Source organism: Festucalex cinctus, chromosome 1 (genome assembly GCF_051991245.1).
Source record: "Festucalex cinctus isolate MCC-2025b chromosome 1, RoL_Fcin_1.0, whole genome shotgun sequence".
NCBI classification, from domain to species: domain Eukaryota; kingdom Metazoa; phylum Chordata; class Actinopteri; order Syngnathiformes; family Syngnathidae; genus Festucalex; species Festucalex cinctus.
This window is the reverse complement of record NC_135411.1, coordinates 14205341-14220075: the sequence shown is the minus strand read 5'-3', so window position 1 is coordinate 14220075 and position 14735 is coordinate 14205341. Positions and strand designations below refer to the sequence as shown.

At 37.6% G+C, this 14735-nt stretch overlaps 1 protein-coding gene across 2 annotated transcripts in view; it reads right to left on the bottom strand.

The window, feature by feature from the left end:
* Positions 1–14735, bottom strand: part of egfra (epidermal growth factor receptor a (erythroblastic leukemia viral (v-erb-b) oncogene homolog, avian)) — a 66980-nt gene that overhangs the window by 11294 nt on the left and 40951 nt on the right. Inside the window, exons 10-22 of one of the 2 annotated variants that reach the window (XM_077518348.1) lie at positions 14622–14695; positions 14457–14544; positions 14166–14365; positions 12751–12883; positions 12479–12569; positions 7597–7754; positions 6841–6879; positions 5644–5788; positions 5433–5555; positions 3485–3583; positions 3026–3211; positions 2703–2858; positions 158–233 (exon numbers count right to left, since the gene is read on the bottom strand). In XM_077518348.1, the coding sequence (XP_077374474.1) occupies positions 158–233; positions 2703–2858; positions 3026–3211; positions 3485–3583; positions 5433–5555; positions 5644–5788; positions 6841–6879; positions 7597–7754; positions 12479–12569; positions 12751–12883; positions 14166–14365; positions 14457–14544; positions 14622–14695 (1568 nt within the window). Of the gene's footprint in view, positions 1–157; positions 234–2702; positions 2859–3025; positions 3212–3484; positions 3584–5432; positions 5556–5643; positions 5789–6379; positions 6765–6840; positions 6880–7596; positions 7755–12478; positions 12570–12750; positions 12884–14165; positions 14366–14456; positions 14545–14621; positions 14696–14735 lie in introns of those variants that run through there. The other variant, XM_077518352.1, reaches the window with a different exon arrangement.

The following is a 14735-nucleotide window of genomic DNA, read 5'->3' as shown; positions in this document are numbered from 1 at the left end:
GGGGAAGCAAGATGTTCTCCCATCTCATGTTGTGTTCTTAAATGCTGGCAACATCCAAAGACAATATTCCATTTGCAAATGTCTTCGCCTGCTGCCACTCATCTGCAAAAGCTGTTTTTGCAATTGCAAGTTAAACAAGTCGCTGTGTGGGACTCACCGTAACTCCACACGTCGCTCTGGTGTGTGTACGTCCTGTTCAGTATTGACTCGAGAGCCATCCATTTAATGGGCACCTGGAAAGTGAGAAGAAAAAAAAAAAACAGATTTGATATGAAGTTTATTAATACAATAATTCAGTTCATACAAAGAATTTAAAAAGTTAACTGCAACCTAAATAGGGCTGAACTATTTGAGAAATAATAGAATTGCTATTTTAACTAATTTTTTCCCCAAAACGTATAAATACGTTCTATTTTAACTGTTTTAAGTCTCCCAAAGACGTATTTATACGTTTTTTTATGCTAGACCATACAGAAGGGTTTGATACGTTGAAGAAACGCTAGTTATTACACAAACGGCCAGCAGGTGGCAGCGGAGCAAAGGAGATCAACCAGAGCCATGTTGAAAAAAAGCTCAGTTACTCACAATTCTAAATAGATTTGTAAATAATGATGAAACCTAGCTAATTATAATGATAATTGCTGCAAAAGGGAAACAGATAGAAATACATATTTTTTTCCTGATAAAAGAAGAGACTTTAATCTTTCTTTTGGTAGGTTTCATGTTTTTATAGCAATAGAACACAATATTCTGTGGGCCTTGCAAAATCAGTCAAAACCCAGTAAATCAGCTGGGAGTGAAGGGGGATTGCTTCTGCGAAAATGACTGGGAGTGAATGAGTTAAGCTTCTCTTTTCTCAATAATTTGATATGGAAAACTGTGTTCCTCTGATGGGTTACTTCTCGACATGTGGGCATCGTGTGGCCACCGTTGAAATTAAGCGAGCCATTGGTGGTATTGTACCTGCCGATTGTACCCGTTTGCAGGCTAACACCATGCTAGCAATAAACCAAAGGGAGTTAGCAAACTTTGACGCTGGAGGTGAGAGATGAACTAGCTTAGCGCTAGCAAGGATGAGGCAAGCAGTTATAGTAGTGGATTTAAAATGGGGCAAAAGAGTAAAATATCGTTAGTTTTGCTGTTGGTCAGTGTACGACATAGGTCAAAGTATGTTATTTTAAACTAAAAAGGTTAACATTTGTTGACATGCCGGTGTAGACTACAATCTGATATATTTGAATGAGGTAAATGAATATGGCTTTGTAAATGTATGATTGAGCTAAAGCACTGTATAAGTACACTCCCATTTACCATTTTGATCAAACTGGATTTTTGTGGCAAAAGTACATTGAGTAACCCATTCCAGTTGATTCATAGTCATTCGATAGCTAATGTCAATGTCAGTCCGAGCCCTTAAAAATACTGTATATACTTTATATGGACAGCATAATGTATGTAAAAATGGTTTATGATGGAAGGGGAACCCCAAACAATTCTTCACAATAATATATTTTATGCAACCCTACTAGTATAATCACAGTATTATGATTAATATTGCATTTTTGGAACATGAATGAAGCAGCAAATTCCACCCGCGTTTATCCATCTCAGGGGGCGGCCATTTTGCCACTTGCTGTCCAACTGAAAATGACATCACAGCTGCTCAAGGCTGAGATAATGACCAATCACATCTAGTGTTGTTCCGATACCGATACTGGTATCGGCAGAGGCGCCGATACTGCATTAAAACAGTGGTATCGGTATTGGTGAAGTAACATGCCGATACCATTAATTCCAACTCTAATATAGGATTTTGGATGCAGCATCTTGTGTCTTGCTCGTGCACAAAATTCACTGATATGTGACATGTTCACTGCATGCCGATCTAAGATATCCTATTGGCCCTTGAATGCTCTCAATGGCAGGACAGCTTTTTCATGTTGAAGAAAAAAAAACATAGGTATCGGAATCGGCCGATACTGCAAAGCTGGGTATCGGGATCGGTATCGGGGGCCAAAAAATGGTATCGGAACAACACTAATCACAGCGCACCTTGTAAATGTCCCATGATCTAACTCAGAAAACAGGTGAGCCATGATTGGTTGTTACCTGAGCCCTGAGTAACTGTGATGTGATTTGTGATGTGATCGACACCAGTGACAAGATGGCCACCCACAAGGGATGGATCAAAACGGGTGGATTTCGCTGCTTAATTCATATTCCACAAAGGCATATTTATCAGAATGCCGTATTCAGACTAGCGGGGGTCAATAGAACATATTGTCAAAAAAATGTTGGCATTTACTTCCCTTTAACTTCATAAGAGGTGCTTTTTGGTGAACTTAATGAACTTTACAGATGATCAGCACATATATAACTTTGTATACTGCATCCAAGCCTGATTAGAGTCATTTTGATCGAACTGTCCTGTAATGCAGGAGCGACTCATCTTTCTGTAATTGCACTGACAATCTGATAATAGAAGGCTCTTATCTGATTTGTCATTTTTCCTCAGAGAAATCAGGAACTATTTATATTCCTTGCATAACACTTAAGCTGAAAACAAAAGAACAGTGCAAAAATAGCATCTTTCATGACTCGTGACAAATTGTCTGGAGTCGCAGCAAGATGTCTATCACACAGGCCCGAATGTCAAAACAATGAAATGAAAACTAAAATGGGAGTTTTTCTGAGTGACCAACCTTTCCTCCGTCTGCGTGATACTCCTTCTCGTCGGCGTTCAGCAGCTTGGCCAGGCCGAAGTCGGTGATCTTGACATGCTGGGGGTGCTTCACCAAGACGTTTCTGGCCGCCAAGTCGCGGTGGACCAAATGGCGTTCCTCTAGGTAGTTCATCCCCTTGAGTCAGAATGGAGAGGTGTTAAAAAAAAAAGATGTGAATTTGAGCATTTTCTTGACTGTAAGGTTGAGAACAACTTCCCAATTCCAACATTGAATGTAACCTAACTTCACATTCTGAGTGCCTGGCTGAGCCAATAAAAGGAGTGAAATTCGTCTCGTCTCACCTTAGCAATCTGCACACACCAGTTGAGTAGGTACTGCGAGCCGATATTGTCCTTATTCTCCTTGACGTAGTCCAGCAGGCAGCCAAAGGGCATCAGCTGCGTGACGAGCTGCACAGTGGAGGTCAGACAGATGCCCAATAGGCGACACACGTGCGGGTGCTCCACGCTGGCCATCACGTAGGCCTCCTGGAATGGGGAAATAGGTTCTCAAAAGTTAGGCAAAACTTAGTTTGATCATGAAGAGTACAAAAAATTTCCTTCACGTGAAATGATTTCCTATGGGAACATTTGTAATTAGAACAACTCATGCAGCATTCATTTTCCAGAAGGCCTCGAATCACACCAACGCCCACATGGCCCCCGTGTGGATTTATCATGGATTTCCTCCAGCGTGACGGGTTCTCCATTTACAGTCAAAACAAGCGGTCGTTCTGACTTTTGAAATGGGAGTCGACTTACATCTAAGATCTCTTTGTTGGCTTTTGGAGATGTGGCCTCTCTCAAAACTTTGATGGCAACTGGGATCTTCACGTCTTCTCCCTCTGGCACCCAAAGGCCCTGCAAGGACACACAATCAAGTAAAGAATTACCTCCAAAAAGTAAGGGAACAGTGAACGTAATTGTGAGCTATTTTTATAATAAAACTGTGGGCTACTCGTGATGTCCTTGGGGCTAACTAGTACCCACTGGCACCAATGTATTTTTATTTTTTTAACTTATTCACTCCAAGCTATTTGAACTGAAGCAACCCCCTTTGCTCTGTTTTACTGGACTTTGATTGATTTTGCAAGACCCACAGAATATTGCGTTCTATTGCTATTTAAAAAAATAAAATAAAAAACCAAAAGAAAGATACTCTCTTCTTTCAGCAGGAAAAAAAAAAGAAAAAAGTATATTTGTATCCGTTTTGCAGCAATCTGCAATTTATAGCTAAATTTCGTCAATATTCACATTCCTGGTGAAAACACTGACAAAAAGAGCTTGTAACAACATGGCCTTGGCTGATCTCTTATACTCTGCTGCTGCCTGCTGGCCATTTTTTTTTTTTAAAGCCACTTCTTCATGACATAAGCTACATCAAAGCCTTCTGTATGTTCTTTCATTAAAAAAAAACAACAACAAAACGTGTAAACATGTTTTTGGGAGGGAAATAAAGTATTTTAAACCGTTTTTACACATTTTTGGGTATGAATGAGTTAAGAGACAATGCACATTAATCAAAAGCGCAAAAGTCATCCATGTTTACAGTGTCTCTTTAGTCTTGCTCCCCCTTAATGTGCGTAACTCACCCCTCCCTTCTCCTCTCTGTTGAGAAGGAGAAAAGAAAGTTAATTTACCCAACTTTGCAAACAGCCAATCAAATTGTGCCCTGCTTTGACTTTCTAAAAACATTTTAGAGTACAGTGCGGTATAGTATAGAGTGACTAAATCAACTGAAATATTGCAAGCTTTTTATTGTTTTAATATTGCTGATTATGGCTTACAGCTGAAGATAACTCAAATATCCAATCTCAAAATATTAAAATATTTCCTCAGACCAAGTAAAAACAAAAAAACGCCATAATCAGCAAGATTAAAACAATAAAAGGCTTGCAATATTTCAGTTGATTTCTAATGAATCCAGAATGTATGGCAGTTTTGTTTATTTAATTGCATTGCAGAAAATAATGGGCTTTATCACAATATTCTAATTTTCTGAGACAGTCCTGTATACAGCTACATGGTTTTCATGTTGGTTACACTTGTACCAAGTATAAATGTAGAAAAATAAAATTAAGAAATAATTTTTAAAATTATTAATAAAATTGGGAAAATGCCAGCAGAATATTTAACATTGTCATATTTAAATAAATATATTTTATTAACTAGATTTTTACATAGTAGGGTTTGAAACAATGAAAATATAAAATAATCTGAATTTGCACTGTAATGCATATGATTTTTATTTTTTTTAATAAATGTAACAATGAAGCATGTGAGTCAGTTTTTAACCTTATTGTAGTATATGATGGGCTGCTATCTGTATTTCTACAGACTTTTATGAGCAACCATAAGATTTATGACTAACTTGGAACCCTAGAACCATTTCTTCCTTACAGGGGTAATATACTGTATATGAGAGTCCAATAAGAAATCTACACTAGCAATAAACTACTACTCAATCAGAAAAGGAATAGCAAAAGCATTGCATCATCGATTCAAACCAAATCTCACTCCAAAGCCTCCAAGTGTGTGCTTAATGCGCACAGGAAGCCAACGTGGAGTCAGTGGTGTGTGTGTGACCACATGAGTTAAAAATGTGTCTTTTAATTGAAAAATTGACAACAGATGCGATGAAAAGTTGGAGGAGAATTTCTTGCGCACACTGCCATTTTAAGTAAAAAAAAAAAAAAAGGCCTGTTATTACCTTGTAGACTGTACCAAAAGCCCCTGATCCCAGAACTTTGATTTTCCTGAATTCTGGTTCCTTCAAGATGCGCAGCAGAGCCTGGTTCGGCGCCTCGCCACTTGGAGTCAACGGTTCAACCAACTGGAACGATAGCATTCAGACGTTATCGCCACCAAAACAACATGATCATATTGCAAGCTTTCTCTTTCACTTCTCAACCTCATCGTACCTCTTTTTCCTGGAGGAGTCGCCGCATGGTCCTCTTCCTCTTGATGTGGCGTCGGCGCAGCAACACGACCACCGACAGGCCCGCCACCAGCACCGCCAAAAGGCCGCCCACCACACCCGCCGCAACCATCGACAGACCCGAAGAGCTAAAGCAGAGTCACACCAAGTCTCGTTAGATCAAAGTCAGCAAAAAGGAACTTTATGGATTTCTCTTAAAAGGGAAGTCAACCCAAAACATTTTTTGACAATATGTTATATGTGACCTCACTAGTCCAAACATGACATTTTGATTAATATTATGTTTTCGGAATATGAGTTAAGCAGCAAAATCCAGCCTTTTTTATCCATCTCAGGGGGCGGCCATTTTGCCACTTGCCTGTTTTCTGAAGCTGAGCTGTGATTGGTTGTTACATGAAACCTGAGCAACTGTGATGTCATCTTCAGTCGACAGCAAAGTGGCAAAATGTTGACTGAAGATGACATCACAGTTGCTCAGGGCTCAGGCAACGACCAATCACAGCTCACCTGTTTTCTGAAGCTGAGCTATGATTAGTTGTGACCTGAGACCTGAGCAACTGTGATGTCATCTTCAGTCGACAGCAAGTGGCAAAATGGCTGCCCCCTGAGATGGATAAAAGTGGCTGGATTTTGCTTCATAACTCTTACTCCACAAATGTAATATCAGAATGTCATGTTTAGACAAGTGAGGTCACATATAACATATTATTGTCAAGAAATGTTTAAGGTTGACTTCCACTTTAAAGATTATCCTGAGTGGTTCATTATCCTGTAGCATTGTGTGCCGTGTTCTAAGAGGGATTTTTTTTTTCCTTCCTGTGTTCCTTAGAAAATGGTCCAGCCGAGAATCCTAAATATTAAACCTGTTCGGTACAGCATGTATGATCAAAAACCTTGATCAAAAACCAAAACCTCAGCAATGAGTTTGTCTGAGCCACAGATGTGAAACGGAACCATTGCCAATCAAGCCAAGAAAGCTCGCTGAAGCTGATATTGTAACCAGACCAAAATAGTTTGGAAAATTTGTCCCTCAAGTCATTCACCACAGGAAAAAATAAAAAAGGAGTTTGGTGTGCTGCATTGGTTATCTTGAGTACAGGAAAACTGCAATAAATAAATAAATTAATTAATTAATTAAATTAATTAAAATAAATATCGTAAATAGCTCTTGTTGACTTACCTTTTACCCTGGCAGCCTTCTCGACCGGGCCCCATGCACCTAAAAAACAAAAACAATCACATATAAATACACCATCTAGAGTAATTGTCATTGGAATGGTACACTGTGGATTGTCTGCCAGCAATTTGCAGGGCACAATAAACTTCAACGAACCTAACATGCATGTTTTGGGCAAGTGGGAGGAAGCTGGAGAAAATCCACCGGAAAAACATGCAAATTCCAAACTGTAAAGCTGCAGGAGAGATTTAAACCAAGAACCTCACAACTGCCCGGCAGTGCTAACCACCAGCTCTAAAATGAAGCACCATTTATTACATGTACTTTTTAAATACATGTACGTCTTTAAAAAAAAAAAAAAAAAAAAAAAAAAAAAAAACATCCATGCCAAGGCATGATACGGTTAGTTGCATCACAAAACAAAAATAGTACTCGACTAGACGCAAGCCACAATATTTTTGGTCACCAGAAAATGATGTTGAAGTAGTAATTTCCATCATCAAATACTAAATAACACCAATTTCATAATCAAACCCAGAAAAGGATGACTTTGAACCATATATGGTAACTTCAAATGAGACCACACTCATTATATGCCAGTAGAATCATGTGATTTTGCCCAGGCCAATCAACAAAGAAAAGTGGTGATTAAAGAGAAAATATCTATATTTAAGTATCTGCAAAGAAGAGCATGCCATCATTTGAAATGTAATGATAATGATTCAAAATGGAAGTTAGTAAAGCAGTCTATGATGTTACCCTTGGGTGCAGTTGGGGTGACACAGCCGGCACACTTTGGCGTCGTCTGCGTATTTCCACACGAGTGAGTCGTCCTCGCCGGGCACGCCTTGAGGACAGCGGGATACGCAGAAGAGACCGTCCTTGAAGTTGGCGCACTTGGTGCAGTTGGCTGAACCCTGGAAATGCGTACGACCAACACGCGCAACATTAGACATGCATGGAGACATAATCATTGAAGAATTTCACCTGAATGGTCAGCCATCTTGCGCAAGAAAAAAAAAAAAAAACAATACAGTTCTTGCCTTAAAAATGGGAAAATACAAAGACGAAAAATAGTTTCCTTGAGCAGTAACAAGGAACTAATAACTTTACCATCAGTATTAGTTGTTGTGCATGTCACAATTAGCAAAAACAGCTCAAACATAAAAGTGTCACTACTAATAGTGATAGAGGATTAAAATGGTGTATTTCATTTAAATAAATAATACTATACAAATATATTGAAAATGAATGACTGCATTAAATAAACAATAATTAAATAAGTTCAGTTATTGTTTTAACAGGCTGATTTAAAAAAAATATCAATAATTGTTATGAAATATGTAGAAAACCAATAATCGCAAGAAAAAAAACTACTGAAATATTTCAAAATATACCCTGTGTACTATTTTATTATTAGTTAAATTTTAAATACAATTTTAAATACTTATATTTAAATTTCAACTACAGAATGTGTTATATTAAAATAACAATAAAAAAATCCTATAATGTTTAATATTAAAAAGGCCACTTTGGACAAAAATAATAATGATAATATAATTCATTACTAAATAACTCAAGGGAAAAAAAATAAAAATAATTTAATAGTCAATGAATTAGTTAAATTAACTAAAAATAAATAATATAATTAATAAAATAATAAATTCAGCCATAAATTTTGCATTAAAACCGCTGCTTAAGATTAAAAAAATTACATGATAGATAATTATTATAAAAGAACATGTAGAAAATGTCAATAACACTGGGTAAATAGAACTGAAAATACAGTGTTCCCTCACTATTAACGGGGTTCACCTTTCGCGGCCTCACTACTTTTGTGATTTTTTTTTTCTGCACAATTTTGCATGCTTTATAGTGTACTATTGTTTTTAATCTATAAAGGTTTGAAAGGTGAGTGTTTAAACAAGAACTACTTCATATAGGTACTTCATATGTTGGTTGAATGTAATTTGGTACCTCGTATGTTGTTTGTATGTAATTTAAGCTGTTGTGTAATTTTATTTTATGAGGACTACAGATGGAAACTAGCATTGTGCTAAATCTGGTGCAGCCATCTTTTTAATGTTACTGCACACTGTGCTTTCAATAAACTAAACTCAAACTCAGAAGAAAATGTGAAAAATGTTCATGCCTGTCTGAAAAAAAAAAGTCTAAAAAGTGTGCAACGAAGCCTTAAAACAAATATAACAAAAGTCCAAAACAAATAGGACTACTTCGCATATTTCCCCAATTGTGGGTATTTTTTTGGGACATAATCCCATGTGATAAACGAGGGAACACTGTACTTAAAATATACTCGAAATATTCTTATATTACATAATTGTAAATGTATATGATACAAATATGGATTTATTTATTTATTTATTTATTTATTTAACCAGGAGAGAGGTGTCAAGGAACGTGTACTGTACGAGATACGGCACGCTTTACCACCACAAAAATTCTGCCTCTGACGTAGGTAAATAATTGCTTTTAGTTGGAAGACTTTGGCTTGGGAAATGTGAGTAACTAGATAAACATCACACACATTTTTTTTTTGCAATCAGGTGCAGGAACACGGTGTGTAATATAGTCTGTTTCTCAACACACCTGCTTTATCATGCAACAACGCCGCTGAGCAGCAGCCTCAACGTTTGGTTTGCGGCCACGCGAACAGAGAAGGAAAAGAGCCAAGTGGAAGCAACACGCGTTGCCCCACCCCTTATTCCAACACACTATGTCCTCGGGCCAAGCTGATTTAATCATCTGGCTGCCCTCCAAAGAAGTTGACACAGATTCCATGCACAAGAGCTGGTATTTGTTTTTTAAATGTCACTTAATGAACAACTACAGATTTTTTTGTAGTTGACTATATAAGTATTAGGGGTGTGAATTGCCTAGTACCTGACGATTCGATTCGTATCACGATTCACAGGTCACGATTCGATTCGATACCGATTAATCCCGATACGAATTTATAAGTCGATTGTTGCGATTTTTTTCATTCAAATTTAGAAAATACTAATCAGTAAGCTTGTAGAGTGTAAGATTTATATGAAAATGTATTATTTATTTATCTGAAATTTCAGTCTTATAGAGGTTGTAATCTGTTTCATGTTTGAACAGCATTAAAATAAAATATTAAGGCTTAATGTTCCGTTCATATAACATTCTTCCATGCTCAAGGTGTGAATCCTAAAAAAAAAAAAAAAAAAAAATAAAATAAAAAAAAAATAAAATCGATTCTGCCGATTATTGAATCGATTCGAGAATCGCGCGATGTAGTATCGCGATATATCGCCGAATCGATTTTTTTTTTTTTAGCACCCCTAATAAGTATATATATATGTCAGTTTAAAGTGGATCGAATCGTCACTGATATTTTTTTCAGCATACAGCGGTCCTCGAACTTTTTTGCGCCATGGTCTGTTTCACGCAAATACATAGATGAGCATAAAAACAAAATGCCAAAATCAGAAATAGCGCTCACCGTCATGCTATTTGTCGTTTGGTAAACTATTCCATCTACTCACATCAATCAATAGTTCTTGTTAGCTCAAAGTTGTTGTCTGCGCATTACTGGAAATAAAATTTTGGTAAATGAATCTTTTAAGACTTGCGGTGATCGTAATAACCGAAGCGAGAGAAGCTAGCAGCTATGTTTTTCCGCAACCTGCTAATTTTTGTAAAACTGTTGCCTTGTTGGCTAATCAATTTGCTGCTCTTCAGGTCTAGTTTGGCGACAATAGCAGACCCGTGAGTCGGAATTGGAAAGTAAATTGGACAAAAATGGAGGACGAGATGCAAACAATATGATTAGCGATTAGCTGACCTCCATGCTAAGTAAGTACTGTCTATTCATTGACGACTTGATTACCGTAATATAAACCGCGACTTTTTTCACACGCTTTCAACCCTGTGGCTTATACAATGATGCGGCTAATATATGTATTTTTTCTGACGTCCGCCAGGGGCGCTTGAGCAGAAAAGGTAAGAGTGAGACAGGTGGAATATATGTTTCGAGGAAGACGCAAGTTTAATGGAACTTGATGTTTTGTGCGTGAATAAAATTAGCATGAACAGACCCTCATCATGGAAAATACAAGAAGTCTCAGTGACTTTTACCGGTATGTTATTTTTAAGCAGCCCTGTTAGTGCTGTGTTACTACCATATTGCTGCGGTGTTACTGCCGCGTCGCAGGCACTGTTTGGAAACAAAGCTAAGGTATATTATTAAACCTTTGAAAACTATTTCTGTGTACTGTCTTTCTTTGTAAATATGTCATGCTTCAATGTGGGCACATGAGGCTTATAGTCAGGTGAGGCTTATGTACAGTATGTACAAAATGTCTTCCTTTAGAAATGTACTAGGTGCGGCTTGTAATCAGGTGCACCTTATAGTCCAGAAATTACGGTAATCAGTTCAACCGCTTTTAGATACAATGTACAGTACATCATACCGCTATTAGGATAACGCTTCACAATTGGCACATTTGGTCTCACACCAACGTGTTATCATGATTCATGCGCTCGCTCTTCTCGGCAGTTATTCATGGTAACTAATTGCTACTTTGCATACTCGGAATAAACATGACTCAAAATAATCCAGAGGCAAAAATAATTCCACAGCAATTGCGCAATTAAAGTGTCATATGATTAATGTAATAGCTCCTCTCACCAGTTATTCATGATAACGCGTGAGCAGTAGTGCTGTGCACGAGTGGGCGTGGCAAAATAAAAATTTAATCACAATTTGCAGACTCAGATGGCGTGACGTCACCGGAAGCGGCGTTTTGTTTATATGGTAACTGTTTTACGGCAGTCCACTTTCTATGACAGTTGCAGACTTAAAATTATGCAGGAACGCCAGTTGATGCAACTTACAAGAGAATGCCGTCCTTCAAATCATACCTAAAGTATTCAATGTGTTGGAAAGACACTGGAGCCAAACAAATATCGAGGTTTGCTCTAGCTAGTTAATATCTATGGTCTCCACAGCTAGCTAATGTACCAATTGGCATGCAGGCTAACCCATCCAGAATTCAAAATATTTGCCACGACTACTATTTTATACTATTTCACACCACCAAAATGTACAATAACTGATCCAGATTCTACCTTTGGTGTATTTATCCAGCTGGGCTGCCATTTTGTAACTTGCTGGCGACTGAAAACAACAACACACTTGCTCACGGCTCATCTAATGACCAATCATCTGTTTTCTGAGTTTGGTCATGTCACATTTGCAAGCTAAGCCACGATAGGTCATTTAAGTTGACAGCAAGTGAAAAAATGGCCACGCCCCCTGAGATGGATAAAAACAGGTGGATTTTGCTACTTAATTTATTTTCCACAAAAGCAATGCCATGTTTAGACTAGTGGGTACACACAGAATATCCATCATCCATCCATCCATTTTTTTTGACCGCTTATTCCTCACAAGGGTCGCGGGGGGTGCTGGAGCCTATCTCAGCTGGCTTTGGGCAGTAGGCGGGGTACACCCTGGACTGGTTGCCAGCCAATCGCAGCACACAGAATATAGAATTGGAAAAAAATAAAAAGGATTGACTTCCTGTTTAATAATATCTCCCATGCTTGTATTCAGAGACCTCTCATGTTTTGGTATAAAAACGTGACGTACTGAAGCGCTGCAAGTTGCCGTCCCGTTCATATGATGACACTCCGGGTGACAAGCCACACAGGTTTTCTTCACCACGGCCTCCCGTGGCTCCCTGCAAAGCCCAAGACGGTTACAATTTAAGCGAGATTTAATGTTTGACAAACAAAACTGATGAAGGAATGTTTGTCCTATTTCTGCCAGACTTTTAACTGGCTTGCTTAGTAATAACAAATCGCTCATTAAACATTACGCCAGGAAGGGAGTACACTTCAGGCCACATTCTCCTCCCTTACCCCTCCAGGATGTTGCAGGAGTCCACGCAGCTGCCGTCGCGACTGTGGCCCCGGCAGGCGAAGCACATGTCGGGGCCGGGACCCCAGCATCCGTCAGCTGTGCACTTCCGATCGCATGTATCGTTTCTTTGAGCTGGAAACAAACACAGAAGTAGAAAATCAAATTATCTGTGTAAGCCAAACTTCCTCAGCGTGCTGAGCTTCCACCCTGGGACACAAACTAATTACCAATGCTTCATGTACGGTCAATTGGTCGTGACATCAACATGCACTCTACACAATGAAAAACAACAAAACAGACGTGAGCTTATTACAACAAAAATGAATCAAAGGGATTGGGACTCAGTATCCATTTCAAGAAGAAACTAGAAATGCATGGGAGTAGCTACAACCAATAGAAACCACTGTTTGACATTTTGTTTTTGTATGTCAAGTTAATGTTAGCATAACCTCAGAAAAAACAATTTCGCTAATTAAATTCCCGAGCTTTGTGATTTAAAAAAAACAAAAAAAAACAAAAAAACAGCAAAAATTGGGGTTAAGAGTAATTAAATTAGAATAAAGAGAAAGAAAATGCAATATATTTTGGTGGGATCTAATGACAAAAAGAGAGGATAAATATTAAAAACTACAGCTACATTATATAGTACTGCTTTCCGATTGAATTTAAACAGCTTATGTTTTTGTACAAATTTAACTTCTCAGAAATAATTTCTAAAAAACAAAACAAAACAAAAAACAGATATTAAATGTTGCATTTTGTGTTAAAACGGTTGTTAAATAAAAAAATAAAAAAAGATTGCATTGTATTTAAATTTTGTATTATTATTATTATTATTATTATTATTTTTACAAAAAGGTAACGTAAAGAGTATTGTAGTTCATTGGTAAAATTAAAAAAGCCTATGAATTTCATTGTTGAAAAAAAAAAAAACTAAATACAAAGCATAATATTTTATTTTATTGAGGAATAATTTTAAAAATTGAGGAATGTGAAAAAAAATACATAAATACTCTGTATAGCATTTTTGTTTGATTTTAAAGGGTTTTTTACATTTGTTTTTATTTATTTTTAAAATTAAAAACATAGCATTTTATTTTCTAAAATATTACAGTAGAAAAAGAACAGAAAAAAAGGAAAATCCATCTATCCATTTTCACAACTGCATTCCCTCACGAGTGTTGTGGGCATACTGGAGCCTATCCTACCTGTCTTCTTGTGAAAAAATTATTGTTGGTTGATATTGTTAATTATTTTTTTTTCTAAAAAAAAATAAAAAATAAAAAAATAAAATAAAATAAAAAACGATGCATATATTATTACCATAAATATATTAAATAGTCCATCATTTACAAACACAGTGTCAAGTCATGCAAAAAAAGGCAGATCTTGTGGAAATATTACACTTACTTACCGCATATCTGCGGATCGGCGTTGTCGTTGATGGTTGCGGTCTGGCTGGTGGACTTGAAGAGCCTCTTCCAGTGGCTGTTGTTGGTGTAGCAGAGGTTTTGGTTCTTGGTGATGACCACGTCTCCGTCGCTGATCTCTTTGAGGGAGCGCAGGCCCAAGTAACTGATGTCAATCTGGGTCACCGCCAAGCTGCGGCTTCCACTAGTGGAAAGGAAAATATATATTTTTTTTTTTATGATACTCCTAAATAATTATATATTAAATCAACATTTGAAACTTATGCGCTCTTTACCGCTTGGTTCGTCCTCGAATGATTTCCAGGTTCTCAAAGGGACTGAGTGCGTTCATGTTCTTGGGCCACGTTTGAATCCACAAGTATCCTGGAGCAACATCAATTTTGTCAATCATGAACGCACTGAGTGGACCCAATATTTTGACCAAACTCCCAAAAACTTACCGGTTATTTCTTTAACCGTCTTGAACACATCTAGCTGGGCGGGGTCCATCTTTGGCGTTTTGGTGTATGCGTCCCTGCAAACATTGGTCAGGCTGACGCTCCGTGTTGCGTACG